The sequence below is a fragment of the Lampris incognitus genome, chromosome 5 (genome assembly GCF_029633865.1).
Source record: "Lampris incognitus isolate fLamInc1 chromosome 5, fLamInc1.hap2, whole genome shotgun sequence".
Taxonomy (NCBI): domain Eukaryota; kingdom Metazoa; phylum Chordata; class Actinopteri; order Lampriformes; family Lampridae; genus Lampris; species Lampris incognitus.
In genome coordinates this window covers 10,883,755-10,901,512 of record NC_079215.1, presented here as the reverse complement: position 1 = coordinate 10,901,512, position 17,758 = coordinate 10,883,755, and the positions used below count along the sequence as shown (strand labels likewise).

General features: G+C 43.5%; 1 protein-coding gene across 2 annotated transcripts in view; it reads right to left on the bottom strand.

Moving 5' to 3' along the window:
- Positions 1–17,758, bottom strand: part of fam193a (family with sequence similarity 193 member A) — a 41,648-nt gene that overhangs the window by 3,405 nt on the left and 20,485 nt on the right. For both annotated transcript variants that reach the window (XM_056279486.1, XM_056279487.1), the window contains 9 exons: positions 17,411–17,567; positions 16,440–16,586; positions 15,856–16,143; positions 15,273–15,513; positions 14,258–14,596; positions 13,331–13,613; positions 12,887–13,073; positions 5,044–5,283; positions 1,841–2,729 (listed from right to left, as the gene is read on the bottom strand). In XM_056279486.1, the coding sequence (XP_056135461.1) occupies positions 1,841–2,729; positions 5,044–5,283; positions 12,887–13,073; positions 13,331–13,613; positions 14,258–14,596; positions 15,273–15,513; positions 15,856–16,143; positions 16,440–16,586; positions 17,411–17,567 (2,771 nt within the window). The remainder of the gene's footprint in view (positions 1–1,840; positions 2,730–5,043; positions 5,284–12,886; positions 13,074–13,330; positions 13,614–14,257; positions 14,597–15,272; positions 15,514–15,855; positions 16,144–16,439; positions 16,587–17,410; positions 17,568–17,758) is intronic.

Sequence of the window (17,758 nt, the reverse complement as noted above, 5' to 3'; positions counted from 1 at the left end):
CCAGAAGGTGAACAGAAAGACCGTTAAAGAACGCAACATTATTGGACACCTAGACAATAGGAAAATAAGAAATAACGACATATTCAAACAAGTCCACAATAAAATGTCACATGGCTGTTCTGATTAAATGCGTCGGCGCATGTAAATACCAGACCGTATTAGATAACATCCCATGTGAACAACTGACCCGAAATCTTCAATCGGAATTATTTCAATCAGAAAGAAAAAAAAGTGTGCATGTAACCGCAGCTATAAGACAAATTTAAATTTTCAAGGTTAATATTTTGAAGTTTGTGGGTTTTTCCTTTTCAGTTCGATACGATGATCCAAGGTGGCACCGCGGATGGCAGCCTCGGTGTGTTGGTGCGCATTGTTTTGTATTGTTTATATTTGTTAACTTGGTGTTTTGCTACAATACCCGGAGCTCTTTCACCAGGTGGCTCACCGACTTCCCAACTGACAGGAAGCAGCACGTGAAGCTGGGGAAACATGTCTCTGACTTGCGGACCATTAGCACCGGTTCCCATCAAGGCTGTGTCCTTTCCCCTCTACTCTTCTTTCTGTATAAGAACAGCTTCACCTTCAGTCACCAGTCAGTAAAGCCCCAGAAGTGTGACGATGACACAACCCTTATTGGGCTCATCTCTGGTGGGGATGAGTCCGATAAGGGTGAGAGATTGACCATCTGGTGTCCCGGTGCAGCCAAAACAACTTGGGAGCTCAATGCCCTAACGACAGTTGAGATGGTTATGGACTAAGGAAAGTACCCACACTCCCCTCTGGTCAGAGGCTAAGGGCTATAAAAACCAGAACCAGAACCTCTGTATACGAACGGCTTCACCTTCAGCCACCAGTCAGTAAAGCCCCAGAAGTGTGACGATGACACAACCCTTATTGGGCTCGTCTCTGGTGGGGATGAGTCCGATAAGGGTGAGAGATTGACCATCTGGTGTCCCGGTACAGCCAAAACAACTTGGGAGCTCAATGCCCTAAAGACAGTTGAGATGGTTGTCGACTTAGGAAAGTACCCACACTCCCCTCTGGTCAGAGGCTAAGGTCTACAAAAACCAGAACCTCATGCCAAAAGAACAGCTTCTTCCCTACAGCAGTACGCCTTTCTAACGAGCCCCCAGACACCCAGATATCCTGACATTGCCACCGACCCATCCCTTTATTTTCCCTACTGTACTATTTGTACATGGATACCTTGCATAACAACCTGCACTACCCTGTAAATAACTCTAATTCTGTAAATAACTTCTAATTGAAAAAAATTCTAATTGAACTTTTAATTAAATACAGCTCCTGCCACCCTGTGCCAGGCATCAACGGCCGCCATGTGGTCTTACGTTCAACTCTGAACGGGTGTTAATTGCACCTTATTGCACCCTACTTTTGTTTTATTTTATTTCATCTTGTATATACTTTATTTAATAGTCTTTTTAACTTTTATCGTTACCATTTACTGTTAATTTTTCCTTCTTGTACCAACGTACCAAGACAAATTCCTTGTATGTTCTTGTACTTGACAATAAATGTGATTCTGAAAACCTCCCTTAAATGATGATGTTGATACAGTAAGCCTAAGCACAGAAATTCTATTTCATTTTGGGGAAAACATTTAACGAAACGGATCCATGTCTGAAATAAAACACAAATATTCATAGCACGCTCGGGGTATTATAAAGCCTCAACAGCCTTTGACATTGAAAACAGCAAAAGATAAATGTAAGAATAAATTGTATTAAACTGGGAGCAAAGGTTAAATTGGAATGATTTTGACATGATGTTGCACTGAAAACATAAGTAACTAAAGATTGTGGACCTTGACAGTACCAACCTATTGAGCAGTTAACCTTGTCCCCTTTCTTCTTCTTGTTCTTCTTGGGTTTGCCCTTGGGCTGCGGCGACTCAGCACTGGGAGGCTTGCCATTCTGCTGGGGGTGCTCCGACTGTGGGGCTGGAGGTGGAGATGGGGAGGGGTTTAACACAGGTGGGCTTCTCCTCTCTTCTTTTATCTGGGCTGGTGGCTGCTGCTTCTTTCCACTGGTACCGCTGTTATTATTCTTTTCTTCCCTCCTGGGTTCAGCGGCTGGGACCAGGACCTCAACAGCCCTGTTTCGAGTTGCTTTGGTTTCTGGTGTAGAGGTGGCAGTGGTGCCATTTGTGGTCTTTGTTGCCAGCTCTGATCTCTTGGGCATCTCTGGGGCTTTCTTTACAAACGCTTCACAAGCTGCTGTCCTGGCAGGCTGCTTGGTCTTGGCTTTACTGTTGACCTCGGGTTGAGATGGAGAAGTGCCATTGTGCAGACTGGCAGAAGAGATGGGAGTGGAATCCTCAGGAGAAAGTGCCTTGTCCCTGTTGCTTTTTGGGCTGTGCTGTGTGTGTGGCCTAGGTGTTGTTGGGTCAAGTCTGGGCTCCTTGTGGTCAGGTAGGTGGATGAGGCTCTGCAGGAGCTGCGACTTGCCATTCTGAAGGTTTTCTAGAACGTTCTGTGCTGTCTGTTTAAGGGGCTGAGGGTTGTTTTGAGGGGGAGCTGTGTTCTCCTTGGCTTTCTCCTTCTTTTTCTTCTTGGCAGCACGGAGATGCTGCAGCTCCTGCAGCCGCAGCAGTTCCCGCTGGAGCTCCGCCTCTTCCTCCTCTTGGCGCTGCCGACGCTGCTGCTCCTCCAACAGCTGCTGCTCCTCACGCTCACGGGCCTCTGCTTCCAGACGTGCCTTCTCCTCCATCTGAAACACATCAAATCAGAGGTCTACACTTTTTGCCTTTTTAAATGGGTAGCAAACCATTTTTCACGTTTTTGAGCTAAGTAGACATGTCATATAGCTGCTCTCAGGAAGAAAACCTATGCTTTTTCTTACTTTTAAGGGAAAACGCACATTAAGATCAACCCTCTCCGAATTGCGTACTTAAAGGGACTAGTGCAGTGCCCGTTCAAAACGTCCCTCTTCCGAATAGGCGGATTGCGTGGCCTCCAATATTGCTGCTTGCAGCTTCCTTGAGAACCGCTCATCCAAACAACCTCACACTCGAACTCGAAAGACTATGTGTGTAATTTCCCCTCCAACTACAATGTGGATTGCAGTGGCAGAGTGGCGCTGTTCTTCTTTCTGCTTGTTGACTCCACGGGAAGTGAAGAAGAAGCAGGGATTCAAAGTTTTATGACCAACTTCACTGAAAACTTTACTGCATGTAGCTTTCTTGAGAACCGCTCATCCAAACAACTTCACATTTGACGCTGCAATTCCTTGGATCCTCCGCAACACACCTTCAAAGTGTGAAGTCGATCAGATAAATGGTTACCGAGAAAATCGAAGGACAGACATACGAAGACAGATTCCTTTCATTTTCGTTAAATAAGATGCTTCAGTTTATGATTTTTTTTTCTTTTACTAAATTTCCTACTCAGAGTCAAACAAACTCCTTTATACCTTTTTTTATGTTCTGCGTGTAGTCTGAAGGTATGTTGGACAGTGCACTTAGCCTAGCTTAGCTCAATTGTTGGATGTGTTCTGGGATTGCTAGCAGCTCCTCTCAAAAGAAGGGAAATACACCTTCTATGAAGCTGATTAATACTTTTACTCATTAGCCTAGCCTTAATTTTTCAAACTGTTTGAGAAAGTACACAGTTGTTAAGTAGGGATGGATATCATTAGGATTTTAATGGTACCACTATTACCGATACTGCTTAACGATCTGGTACTTGAACGGTAATCTGATCGGTTCTTTTGTTATTTTTTTTTAAGAGAAAAAAACAAAACAAATGAAGAACAGAATTAACATTGCTTTATTTACTAATGTTTGGACAAAGTGTTACTGCTAATCAATAACCCATGTTTGTATAATTTAGCTAACTGTTTGGGCTCTAGGCTGCTAGCATACATAACATACATAGAAGAATTGACACGTTCGTTGGCCATCGAAAATTGAAACTCAGCAATTTTTTCGCTTGGACGTGGCCATCTGAACCAATGAGATGCTGATGCAATGTGGGTAGAACAGATTTCATTGATTGTAAGTGATGGAAAAGGCAAAGGTCAACACAATGCTCATTAAACACAATGCTCAATGGAGCTTGGCGGCAACAGAGAGGCTTTAAAGGTGCCGAGGCCCATATGAAATGGGCAACACGTGGAGTCCAACGCATCTGACCAATGAAGCAAGAGCAGAGTAGAAAGGCATTAACCTGGTGTTACTCAACTAAACTCTCTGGGTAGACTTGTGAGAGGCTGGGGTGTGGTGTTCTACTACAGAACTGCTACTTTCAGTCCCTCTACACCACCACTGCCCTCTTCCTCCATACCCATTTCTGATCTTTTCCAACATGTGAGTAGTTGTAATCTCTTTGTGTGTGTGTGTGCGCGCTCACACACACACACACACACACACACACACACACACACACACACACACACACACACACACACACACACACACACACACACACACACACACACAGAAACTGTAGGCAGGGGACAAGATTTTGGTATCGGAAGCGTTCTGGTTTCTGTTTCCATTGACCAATCATGTTTGAGTAGGCAGCGATTTCTATGGGAACATGCTTTGGCTGCATGTTGGCAACAGTCCGCGTGGGGTGCAAAAGAGGTGGAATGCATTGGCCAAAATGTTGTCTGGACCTAAGACACCTACAAAAAGCATCAGTTTGTGTATTGTGTGGAGAAATGTTCCGACTCGTGTCGACTACTTGTGAAACGATCCGGTCGTAGATGCCGTCTCTCAACCTCCAACTCCATTCTCGTGTCTCAAGTTGCTAATCCACCTGTAAACAATGGCGGACGCACGGAAGAGGAAGTCTTCATAAGAAACAGAAGCGAACAGCCAGCAGCTACACAAGAAGGCACGAAATGTTGGCCGTTGTCCCCAGAGCTAAATCATCAGTAGACGATTTAGCATCGGGGTTCCGAGATTGGAGTAGCTGGATACAGGCTAAAAAAAGTGCTTTCTTACTCTTTAAATACACCAAAAACATTGACAAAATGCAAATCCCTCTCAAGTATTGAATTGATCATGAGCCACAGTTACCTTCTTTTGTTTATGCCTGGCCCGTTTGGCTGCTTTAGAGCTGGAGGCAGGTTTACTGTCAGCACTGTTGATGAACTGCAGTAGGTCCTCAACACGTCTGTGGTCCTCTACCCCACCATCTCGCTCCAGCACCGGCTGCTGTTCCTCACGTTTTGGCTGCTCCTCCTTCCGCTTTGTCAGACGCAGGCGCAGCTTCTCCCGCATCTCTGCATAGTTGCGACTGGTTGGGGCAGCTGGAGGCTGAGATAAAAGAAAAAAAAAAAAAAAAAAAAGGGTTGATTTCTTTGGTTCAATAAATCCTTCAAATTGATTCTAGCCACAAGCTGATAAATGTTGACCGGGTTCTTCACCTGCAACCCTGGCAAAACACCATGCATCAGAACAATAAAAAAATGCACATAATTTCCCTTCAATGAGTTTCATAGGGGAAACCACACATTATATAATTTACTAATCAATTATACATTTTGGAATACTGCAAGTAATTACACCATGCCGTGTTGCTGGGGGATTTTCAGAAGAGCAAGACAGTGACGTGAATTTTTAATTACCCTAAGAACCTTAATGCCAAGTTGAAACAAAGTCAAATTTAAAGTTAAAATCCAAAAGATTTACATGTAAACAAATATCCTTTTTCATACTGTCCATTTGGTATTTAGGAAAAATTGCTAAATTATGTTTTTTTACTGGCTAATTTAAATGGTTGCTGTCTGGTTGCAGTGTCTGGGGAAAATAACTTAACATGTTTTGATGCCTTTTATGTATTCCGTGAAGCAGACAAACAGGGAGGAAGGTGTATTGGTTGCAGGCAGCAGGATGGTTGGAGAAAGGGTTAAATTGATATGGGTAGCAAGCAGGCACTCACAGAACAACTTGCAAAAGACCTTTACTAACAGATAGTTTAAAATACCTTTAACCCAGGTTCATCTATCTATCATTTTAATTGGCAGTGGGGAAATACTGACACAAGCACTGGTAACTGCGGTGCATTTTTTCCCACCCCTTTTTACTCCCCAATTGTATCTGTCCAATTACCCCACTCTTCCAAGCCATCTCAGTCGCTGCTCCACCTCCTCTGCCAAACCGGGGAGGGCTGTAGACTACCACATGCCTCCCCCGATACATGTGGAGTCGCCAGCCGCTTCTTTTCACTTGACATTGAGGAGTTTCACCAGGGGGACGTAGTGCGTGGGAGGATCACACTATCCCCCCCAGTTCCCCCTCCACCCCGGCCAACCAGAGGAGGCGCTAGTGCAGCGACCAGGATACATACCCACATCCAGCTTCCCACCCGCAGACGCAGCCAGTTGTGTCTGTAGGGACGCCCGACCAAGCCGGAAGTAACACGGGGAACTGCGTTGCATTTCGAATGGATCTCTGGGATCTAGGGTGCTCAAAACTACTGTAATTACCATGTACAACCACAGATGCCAGTAAATTTAAAAAGATGATATTCAGAATTGTAATAAACACAATGAATCTAATTAAAATACAAATTTCTTAGGTTGGCAGAACCTCAGTTTAGCAAATCTTAAAAAAAAAAAGACCAATTTAGAACATGACATAATTTAGAAAATGACAAGCATGCACATACATTTCTGACTGACTAAACTTTTAAAAATATTTGTCTGACTATTGCACTTACAAATTTAAAGTAATTACTTCGAAATATCATTGGAATACAAATATTTTGAGAATTAAATGATAGTTAGGAAACTATGGTGATGCTTTTGTTTCCAGTGAGTAATATTCTTGATTTCGTATTCCTGTTACAAGATAAATAAATTCCACTCCAGAATGTTTGAAAGGAATGTACCCCCAACCAGGGTTATTATAGTTAATGAAAATTACGATGAAAACTAGCAGTGAAAAAATACAACTGAGCTAGCAAGATCCTCCAGAAGGCACAGGGCCAGTTGTTGAATGAATGGGCGAGAAACCATTTTACCGTCAACACTTTGAAAGCCAAAGAGGCGCAGATCCAACAGAGACTTACGTCACATCTAGATGAGACCACTTTCCAAAGTGTGATTGAGTTCACGGAGAAGGCTTGTCTAGCACAACATGGAAGGTCGAAAACCAGGCAGCAAAAGAAGTTCAACCTACTTGCTGCACGCCTGAGACATCGGCAGACAACAGACGGTGCCCTCAACAGCAGACAGAGAGACAGATGCCAGACACATGCCAGTGATGTGGACAAGTGGGTGAAGAACCTGTCCGACAGACAACTCGCCCAGGCAGAGAAAGACATCCTTGCTAAGGAGCTAAATTTGCTGTCACACCAAGGCAAATCCCGCTAGTGGAGCTGATCACAGCCACGGAATCGGCGATCCGTAACATCATCATCATGGACCCGGAACCGGAGCAACTGCAGACAAAAGCTTCAGCCTGTCCCAGCAATGCGAAGGCACCGCCATCCATCATCAGCAGAGATGAGAGGAATGCACTTGCAACTCTCAGTAAGGACAATAACATCGTCATCCTTCCGGCGGACAAAGACAGATGCACCATTTTATTAAATCAGACAAGACTATCATGAGAAACACGTTACTTAGTGATGTTACTCAGTGACGTTACTCAGTGACGTTACTCAGCAACATAAATACTTATAAGCCCCTAAAACGAGATCCAAGCAGTGGTTAAAAGAAAAAGGTGAGGGTCCGCGGTGGTGTAGCGGTCTAAGCATCGGCTTTGTGTCGATGCAGTTGCCCACTGGGGACTGGGGTTCGCGCCCCGGTCTCGTCAGATCCGACTATGGCCGGACTCGATGAAGCAGCAATCATTGGCACCGCTGTCTTCGGGAGGGGGGCGGAGTCGGCTTGTGTTCGTCACGTGAATGCGTCTCTGTGTGTGTCGGAAAAAACAGTGGTTCGGCCTGGAGTCGCCTTGTCACGAAAGTGGGGAGGCGGTCTCCTTCGAGACTGCCGGCCGGAGAGATGCAGTTGGCGAATGCATGCAGTACGAGGGTGGGTGTTTGAATTAAAATAGGGATCGATTGGCCACTAAATTGGGAGAAAAAAGGGAAAAATCAGAAATAAATTTATACAAAAAAAAAAGAGAAGAAAAAGGTGATAGATTGTCTGAAGCTGTTAGAACAAGACAATGCTATTGACGAAATTTTGTACCACAGATTATACCCTGGGGAAGCTGCACCTAGTCTGTATGGTTTACCTAAAATACATAAACTGCATTGTGCTGCGGCCTTGGTTGTGTGGCTAATAAAACAATCTAATCTAATCTAAAAATAATAAGGATGGGCCATTACAGCCTATTATAATGATAATTAAAGATGTAAAATGAAAGTATGATTAACTCAGTGATCTATAACATCTCAAAGTTTTTGGCAACTATTCTTAACCCATTGGTATGCATTACTGAACATCACATTCAGAACATTATGGATTTTGTGGATAGGTGAAGGACATCATTACGGAGGTGGATGAAACAACGGTCTCTTATGATGTTATGTCTCTTCACATGCGTTCCTGCTGATGAAGCAGTGGAGGTAGTCCGTATGAAATTACAGGACCACCCCACCCTTAGCAATAGGACCACCCTTAACACTGACCAAGTGTGTCTGCTCCTGAAGCTGTGTCTTCAGTCCATGTACTTCAGATACTGGAGGCAGTACTATAGGCCGAGGCATAGGTGTACTATGGGTTCCCCAGTTTCACCAAGTGGCCAACTTCTATAAGGAGGAAGTGGAACAGAGAGCTCTGATGTACTATCCAGGGACACCACCAAGCCATTGGTTCAGATTTGTGGACACCTTAAATCTCAGGACATACCATATTTCCCCGACCACATTAAACTTGGTGGACAACAACATTCAAGTTCACCAGGGAGGATGTGAAAAATGACAAGTTAGCCTTCTTAGACTGTGAAATTGCAATTGGTGATGGGGGACATTTGACTGTTGATGTTTACCGTAAACCAACACATACTGATCAGTATTTAAGGTTTGACTCTCATCATCCACTGGAGCACAAACTAGAAGTCATCAGGACGCTGTACCACCAAGCTGCCAACGTCCCCACCGACACAGCAGCTGGGGGAGGGGAGAAATCCCACATTAAACAAGACCTGTTTAAGTGTGGTTATCCTAACTGGATATTTGTCAATGCCAGGAAGATACCCAAAAAGCACACCAGCCGATCGAAGAGAGGAGAAGGACAACAGTTGCCTAAGCGTAAACCAGTGGCGATTCCGTATGTGGCAAGAGTGTCGGAACAGCTGAGATGCATATTTTCCAAACACCGTGTCTTGGTGCTTTCAAACCCCAAACACGCACTGCACCAGATCAAGGATCGGATCCCCTGGCACAAACAGAGCAATATAGTGTACGCTGTTAAGTGCTGGGAGGATTGTCATGATTTATACATTGGGGAACCAAACAGACTGGCGAAGAGGAAGCACAACACAGAAGAGCTAGCATGTCAGGCCAGGACTCTGCAGTCTACACCCATCTATAGGCCAGTGGCCACTCTTTCAAGGATGAGGATGTGCACATCCTTGATATGGAGAAACGCTGGTTTGAACGGGGAGTCAAAGAGGCCATCTATGCGAAGAGGGAATGACCATCCCTGAACCGAGAAGGGGGCTAAGAGTACATCTATCACCATCTTACTATGCTGTGATTGCAACTATTACCCAATCCTCTGTGAATGGCCTCATGGCCATTTTAACTCTAGTTAATAGTCGTGGCAATTTGCATATGAAACTTATCGTTGGTTCGGTCGTTATGCACCTGTGCTGTTAATAAGGGTGGGGGATACGTACAGTTAGTTGAGCCCAAAGAAGTCACTTGGATGAGTGACGAAATGTTTCTCCCAAGTAACAGTGTCCAGATGAACTGATTCAACTTTCTGAGTTTTCAAAAACTACAATGAACAATGCAACATGAACTAAAACAAAATAGAATTGCAGGTAAAATCAGCTTTGTTTTCCCCCTCGATAATAGCGGTGGTTGCTGTGCATACCAACTTGAACTTTATTCCTGTGGTGCCCCTGCAAGCAATCACAGTAGAGTGTCCCTCCCGCTGATCCAAGCTAGCACCAAACCAGTGCAAGCGAGATTTTCTGAAAATGGCTAAAGTTGCAGGCAGAAAGTGGCACAATCCTATACGGGGATACTTGGACTACAACCCCATAGTAGACGCAAGTAAATGTGCCATGATGAAGAGCGACAGTAACGTTTGTGGGATACAGCTAAATGGGGAAAAATTCCACTAATTTGAAAGTTCACCTGAGAAGCTCTCACAGAGAAGCACACGAAAAGCTCCAGGAGTCCAGGGAGCAGGAGACTGCTAATGTAAGCTCACAGCTGCACAACATCAAGACCTCCACAAACACAGCAAACCTTACCTCAATGCTTTGCACAGGAGAGCACATGGTGTGCTACCACACAGGTGCATCACAAGCATGAGCAGGCAATGGTTCAAGTGTTCACTGAAACTGGGCTTTCCAATAGACTGTGACAATACTTCATTCAAACAATTCTGCCATTTGTTAGAGCAAAGGTTTAAAACTCCAGGTCAGTCCAAGTCAATAGCCTAATAGGGGCAAAAATGAAAACAGCCACCGAAAAACTGCATTCTTTCATCCTACCCTTTTCAGCTTCTAAAGCAAGGCTTTCTTCATAATACCTGAAAAACTAAAACTAAGGCAAGGCAAATTTATTTGTATAGCATATTTCAGCATCAAGGCAATTCAAAGTGCTTTACATAAAACATTAAGAAAAGCATTAAGAAAAGTAACATAAGGCAATAAAAAGACACTTAAAAACAAAGTAAAAGTTACAGTGCCGTTTAAGATGATAATCAAAAGCATCAAATTGTATTTAATCGTAGGCAGTGGCAAACAGGAAAATCTTCAGCCTTGCTTTAAAAGAACAGAGTTGCAGCAGACCTGCAGTTTTCTGGGAGTTTGTTCCAGATATGTTGTGCATAAAAACTGAAAGCTGCCTCTTCATGTTTAGTTTTGGACTTTGGGGACAGAAAGCAGACCTGTCCCAGACCATCTGTGAGGTCTGGATGATTTATATTTTAACAGAAGATCAGAAATGTGTTTTGGCCCTAAACCATTCAGTGCCTTTTAAACCAAGAGCAGAGTTTTAAAATAAATTCTTTGATGGACAGGAAGCCTAACGACCTCAGAACTGGAGTGATGTGATCCACTTTTTTGGTCTTAGTAAGGACTCGAGTAGCAACGTTCTGAATCAGCTGCAGCTGATTAATCAATGTTTTAAGAGAGACCTGTAAAGACACTGTTACAGTAGTCAAGTCGACTGAAGATAAATGCATGGACAAGTTTTTCCAAATCCTGCCGAGACATAAATCCTTTAAATCTTGATATATTCTTCAGGCGAAAGTAGGCTGACTTTGTAATTGCCCAATGTGGCCATATAAATTCAGGTCCGAGTCCAGGACTACACCAAGTTGGTTTGTGGTTTTTAACATTACTGAATGTAGCTGAGCACTGACTTTTAATTGTTCTTCTTGGACTCCAAAGATAATTACTTCAGTTTTATCTTTGTTTAATTGAAGAAAATTCTGGGACATCCAATCCAGCTGTTCAATGCACTTGCTCAGTGCTTGAATGGGATTATAGTCCCCTGGTGATATAGTTATGCAAATCTGTGTGTCACCTGCATAATTATAGTAACATATTTTGTTGTTTTCCATAATTTGGAATAGTGGGTGCATAGAGATGTTCAACAGAAGTGGCCCCAGTAAGGAGCCTTGGGGAACTCCACAGGTCATGTTTTGTATGCTCAGCTTTGCGATTGCCTATAGACAAAAAGTAGCTCCTGTCCTTTAACCAGTTTAGTGCTGTGCCAGAAAGTCCCACCCAGTTTTCCAACCGGTCTCATAATATGTTGTAGTCGACTGTCAAATGCAGCACTGAGATCCAATAATACCAGGACTGAGATTCTGCTACTGTCTGTCTTTAAGTGGATATCCTTCAAGACCTTAACAAGAGCAGTCTTAGTGCTGTGGTGTGGTCAAAATCCTAACTGGAAGACATCAAAACTGTTATTTAATGCCAAAAACTTTTTCAGCTGCTGGAAAAGAGCTTTTTCAATGATTTTACTTAGAAACATGAGGTTTGATATGGGCCAATAATTGTTCATTAGTTAAGTGTTTATTTAAGAATGGCTTGACAACTGCAGTTTTCAGGGCCTGTGGGAAGAGACCTGAGAGACGAGACGTGTTGACAATTTGTAGAAGATCTGAGGCCATGCAATTAGAAACATTTCTGAAGAAGCCTGTTGCAGAATAACAAGGGAGCAGGAGGAGGATTTCAAATGTTATATAATGTCCTTCAAGTTTTTATGGTTGATGGGATCAAATTGTGTCATGCTATTTGAATTGATTTTAGGTAGGTAGGATTTTTAACCAACACCAAAAATAATTAAAAACTAAACTAAAACTGGTCAATTCTTCAAAATAAAAATAAAACTAATTATGCACTCAAAACTAACTAAAACCAAACTGAAATAACAAAAACCAAACTGAGGACTACATAAAAACAAAAGCTAATGAAAATTTCAAAGCTATAATAACTCTGCTCCCAACCCTAACCTTGTTCCAAAGTGGTCTGACAGACTGCACCTAATGTTCGGTGAATGGGTGGAAGATTTACTTTTTTTTTAAAAAATTGAAATTCTAGCAACTGGAAACAAGGTTTTCCACACTATGCTCTGTCATTCTAGAACATAATGCATCCTTCGCTTTCATTGTACAGACTTCTTCATAAATACGTTATGTAACACAGATGGGATGGGTACAAAGGTGGCGAAAATAAGTTTACATTTTAAAGTTCAATATCAAATGCGTCTTACCCCGCCATGACCGAAGAACTCGCAGTAGCAGCAATCACAGTACTTTCCCTCCTTCTGATTGGTAGATGTGGAAGTAGAGGAACTATGCTCAGAGCAGCTATCCTCATCCTGGCTCTCCTCACCATCGTAGACCTGGTGATCATAAGCCCCATTCCCCTCACACCGGTGGCCCTCACAGTCAGGATCACTGAAACAGGGTGAAGTCAATAATCAACTCACATCATTATAACATTATCTTACTTTTTACAACAAACTACAAAATGAAGATCGTCATACTATCCACTGACAGAGGGTTAAAGAGCATCTAAACCCTAGACTATTTTAGTGAGTTAGCTGACATCTACAGGTTAAAAATATGCCAGGCTGGTCTTGGTACTCTATGATATAACCATAGCAGGATAAACCCAATTGCAGCTAATAACATGAATAATACAGAAGACTAACCTGCAGACACTGGGAGGGGCACTGATGGGGCCCTCAGCTGAAGTGGCTGGTGGCTCAGCAGGGGGCAGGCACAAACCCTGGTGAGCCTCCATGAAGCCTTGGGCCGGTGTAGCCATTTTGGGGAAGGGCTGCGATCCCATTGTGGGTAGATGTGTAGTAGGTGCTGGGAGCAAGGCTTGGCCTGAGAGAGGTGGAAGGGAGGCCATTCCTGTGGGACTATTTCTGGGAGCAACAGGGGTAGGCTGTCTATGGTCCTCTTTACCTTGACTGTGAAATACATCATCTAAAGGAGACAAAGATACAATGCATTAGATCTCAAAAAGAACTGATGAAAAAACTTGAACAATTATTTTATTAAGGCCTATACATCATGTATCTTAAGTTACCACACGGCACTTATAACTTGTTCAAAACTTCACAAGCAAGCTTTTTTCTCTCCGCAATATCTCCCAAGTTAAGAAAATAAAAATATTTCACATCGTGTCCACTGAAAAGTACAAGGATTTAAGACTGTCTGCTGTCGAGGCTCATCAGAAGCACTAAATTCTACACTTCTCCCATACATACTATGTTTGGTGACTGAAATATCTAAGGGTTCTCAGGTTGCCCATCACCCAAACCATGAACACAGAAACCAGTGGAAGCCCAAGCATAGCTATTAACTCACAGCAAGTATCAGCCCACTATGGTCCCACATTGCCAACACTGTAAAACAGTTGTGCAATCAATATTTCAAATAACTTTCAGCAATGAAGTAAGTTTGCCTTTACTGTGATTCAAGGGTCAGACCACAAAATCAACCACAACTATTAAACACTTGTCATCATATTTGGTATTATAATCTCATCAGTTTGTGGCTTAGAGCTTTAAACAAAGAGAAAGCCCCAACAGTACCAACCTAGCCACTCCTCCTACCACCTGTATTACCTAAGAAGTTGGGTCTTTTAGATGCTAGGTGGATGGGTGGGTTATTACTTGACTGGACAGTTGTAGCAGTGCAGGACACTGAAGCTGTGGAGGCAGATGTGGCCATCACGACTCGACTTGTGTCCATGAAGGCATCCTGGAAATTGTACAGACACTTCTTCTTGGCGCCACTCCTCTTTTGCTCTTTGGCCTCAGAAGAGGATGAGGAGGATGAGGTGGATGAGGAAGAAGAGGAGGAGGGGGCCAGAGTTGTAGGTAATGAAGGGTGTTCCCCATGGGGGCTGATGGATGTGGTTGGGGGCAGGGGCACATCAGGGAGGGGTGGGCCAAGCATGTCACCTAGTTGGAAAAAATAGAAAAGGGGACAAGCTGTTCAGCATAATACTTGAATTTTAACAAGATTTGACTTGTCAGGATTTCAGCTTCATTTAGGATGTGTTCACACTCTTGGGAAAAGTGCTGCCTCGACAGCAGTTTTTGCAAATTAAATGAAAAAGTGGTTCAGAAAAGACTCATTGTTTCTCTGACAATGTCAGTTACTTAATGTAACTGGTGAAGCATAAAATTCCATTACATGTAATGACATTTTGTATTACATGGCTTTACAAATAAAATGGATAGCTGTGCATATTTGCATGTACCATGGCATGTCAAAGAATCTACTAGCTCTGGCAATAAATGAAAAGGATCAAGGTCAAACTGTTAGTTGCCGACACAGTATGTAATATGACTTCTTTCCGATTGGCTGGCTTTTTAAAAATGCTGTTGACACTATCTATGCTCATCAAAAAATGTAATATTTCTTGAATTGAGAAAATGACTATTCTGCCAAGAAAGAAGCCAAGAGCACTACATCTTTCAAAGTTGCCAATTTTGAGGAGACACATTACTGCTGTTCCCTGGTGACTTTAAAATAAATAGATAATTAAAAAGGGATCAGCTTGGAAAACAGGAGTGGTGTGAAGACACCCTCATAATTCAGCTCAGAAATAAACTGCTCCAGATAAACTGTCACCTGGAAGGGACTCTGGCAGCAGCACTGAAGGGTTCCAGCTCTTCATCAAAGCAGCATCCCACAGGTTCTCAAACTTAAGTGAGAGGCACTGCAGTGAGCTATTCCAGTCACCAGTTCCACCGGCTCCACCAGCTCCACCAGCCCCACCAAAACAGTTCTGGTAAACATGGTCCTGTAAGGTGGGACTGAATGCTGGCTGCTTGGCTGCTGAGTGGTTCAAAGTGGGGGTTGGGGGGAGTGGCTGAGGGCAGAAAAGAAGAGGAGGATGAGTTATGTTGTAAACAAAATCAGGTCATTAATTAGAAAATATAAAATCAACTGACTCAAATCTCTATCACACAAGCTTTGGCTGCAAAGTCCCTATTGACTGTGTCAAGCTCAACCCCATGTGGCAAAAGACTAAAATGACACAGGAACAAAAACTGAAAATAAAACTGTGCTCAGTCATTCTGGAACCTTACATGTACAAATTTCCAAAAGAAAATTACCACCTAAAACTACCAAGATTATATTTCCCCTGTACAACCCTGCAAATAACTCTAATTTCACTTTTTATGCGATTTGGAACAATGAGTATGCTCACCTTGTTATGTGCGAGAGGAGGACTAGGAGGGTAGAGCGTGGGGTGCAGTAGGGGCCGTGGGAGGTGAGACAGGTTGCGCAGAGGCAGATGGCCGTGAATGTGCGGGTAAAGGTGGAGGGCTGGGTGGGTAGGAGGAGTCTTGTTGTCTGTGAAGAACTGGTGTCCAACAGTAGGAGGAGGCGTTGTGTGTAGCCGTCCGGGCGGCAGGCAGGTAGCAGGGCCCAAAGTGGAAGAGCTGGGGTCTTGGTTGCATACATGGCATTCACAGGCATGCTGGATCTGCTCCACCTGCGGTGGTGAGAAGGTGTAAAACGAGAACATGTATATAAATTCTGAAATAGCTAGACCCCACTGTAGTCCTAACTGTTATCAATTAATTATAAGAGTAGAAAACTAGATAAAAACCTAACTGAATCACTTTCAGAGCCACCTTTTCAACCAAAATGGATATGCTTTTGCAGCTGTCTCTTTCGATTACTGTAAGGTTTCTTAGCGTAGTAAACAGTAATCGCTGTGCACACAGGGCAGTTTCAGTCACTTATCTCTGTGCAATCGATTTGTGGTATGTTTCAGTGTGCCAGTACCTGTTGATGGTTGTAGGATGGTGGAGGGCTGTTGTTCTTTCCTGAGAGAAGCTCTGCCTGCTGCCCAGGAGGCTCCCCACCACTCTCCCCATCAGCCTCCTCCTCATCACCTTCTGATGAACTACTGCTGCTGCTTCCTTGGGGCGACTGAATGGGGAAGGGGGAAATAAAGCAATGAGTTTAGAGGGAAAGACGACAGACAGAAAGAAAGAAAGAGACAAGACATTTTCAAGCTTAGGCATGGATATCAAATAATTACGTTGTACATGACTCATGGCAGTACAAATCTACTACTACTACTACTACTACTTTTAGCTGCTCCCGTTAGGGGTCGCCACAGCAGCTCGCCCGTTTCCATCTCTTCCTGTCCTCTGCATCTTCCTCTGTCACACCAGCCACCTGCATGTCCTCTCTCACCACATCCATAAACCTCCTCTTTAGCCTTCCTCTTTTCCTCTTCCCTGGCAGCTCCATATTCAGCATCCTTCTCCCAATATACCCAGCATCTCTTGTCCACACATGTCCAAACCATCACAATCTTGTCTCTCTTACTTTGTCTCCAAACCATCCAACCTGAGCTGTCCCAATATACTCGTTCCTAATCCTGTCCTTCTTCGTCACTCCCAATGAAAATCTTAGCATCTTCAACTCTGCCACCTCCAGCTCCGCCTCCAATCTTTTCTTCAGTGCCACTGTCTCCAAACCATACAACATAGCTGGTCTCTTGTAAACCTGCCCTTTAACTCTCGCTGGTACCCTTCTATCACAAATCACTCCTGACACTCTTCTCCACCAACTCCATCCTGCAGGCACTCTCTTCTTCACCGCTTTTCCACACTTCCCATTACTTTCAAATAATCAATTACATTTCATTAACTTCCTACCATTGAAAATTGACCATACAAGAACTACATAGACATCCAGAAGAAGCCAGGACCTTTTAGAGATCCAACATACAGTGCAGAACTCACCCCTTCCTTCAGTGTCTCATTCTCCCCTCCACCATTGAGCTCGCTATGGAGGCCATTCACAGTGGCAGTGACATTACTAGGGTTCTCATAGCCACTCACAGGAAAGATGTCTTCAAACTTAGTTGACAGCGAAGGCACTTCATCATCATCACTAATGCTTTGGGGTCAGAAAGGAGTGTGTTAAAAGACAGTGTGGAACAGCGTATACACATATACCTTTCTTTGCACTGCTATGAAGTAATGATGTTCTGACACGGACAAATGCCAATACAAATCTCCCTTGATTGTAAGCTCTTAAAAATATATTTGGGTTTAAGGAGAGCTAATTTTCTATCAGGCATTAAAAGC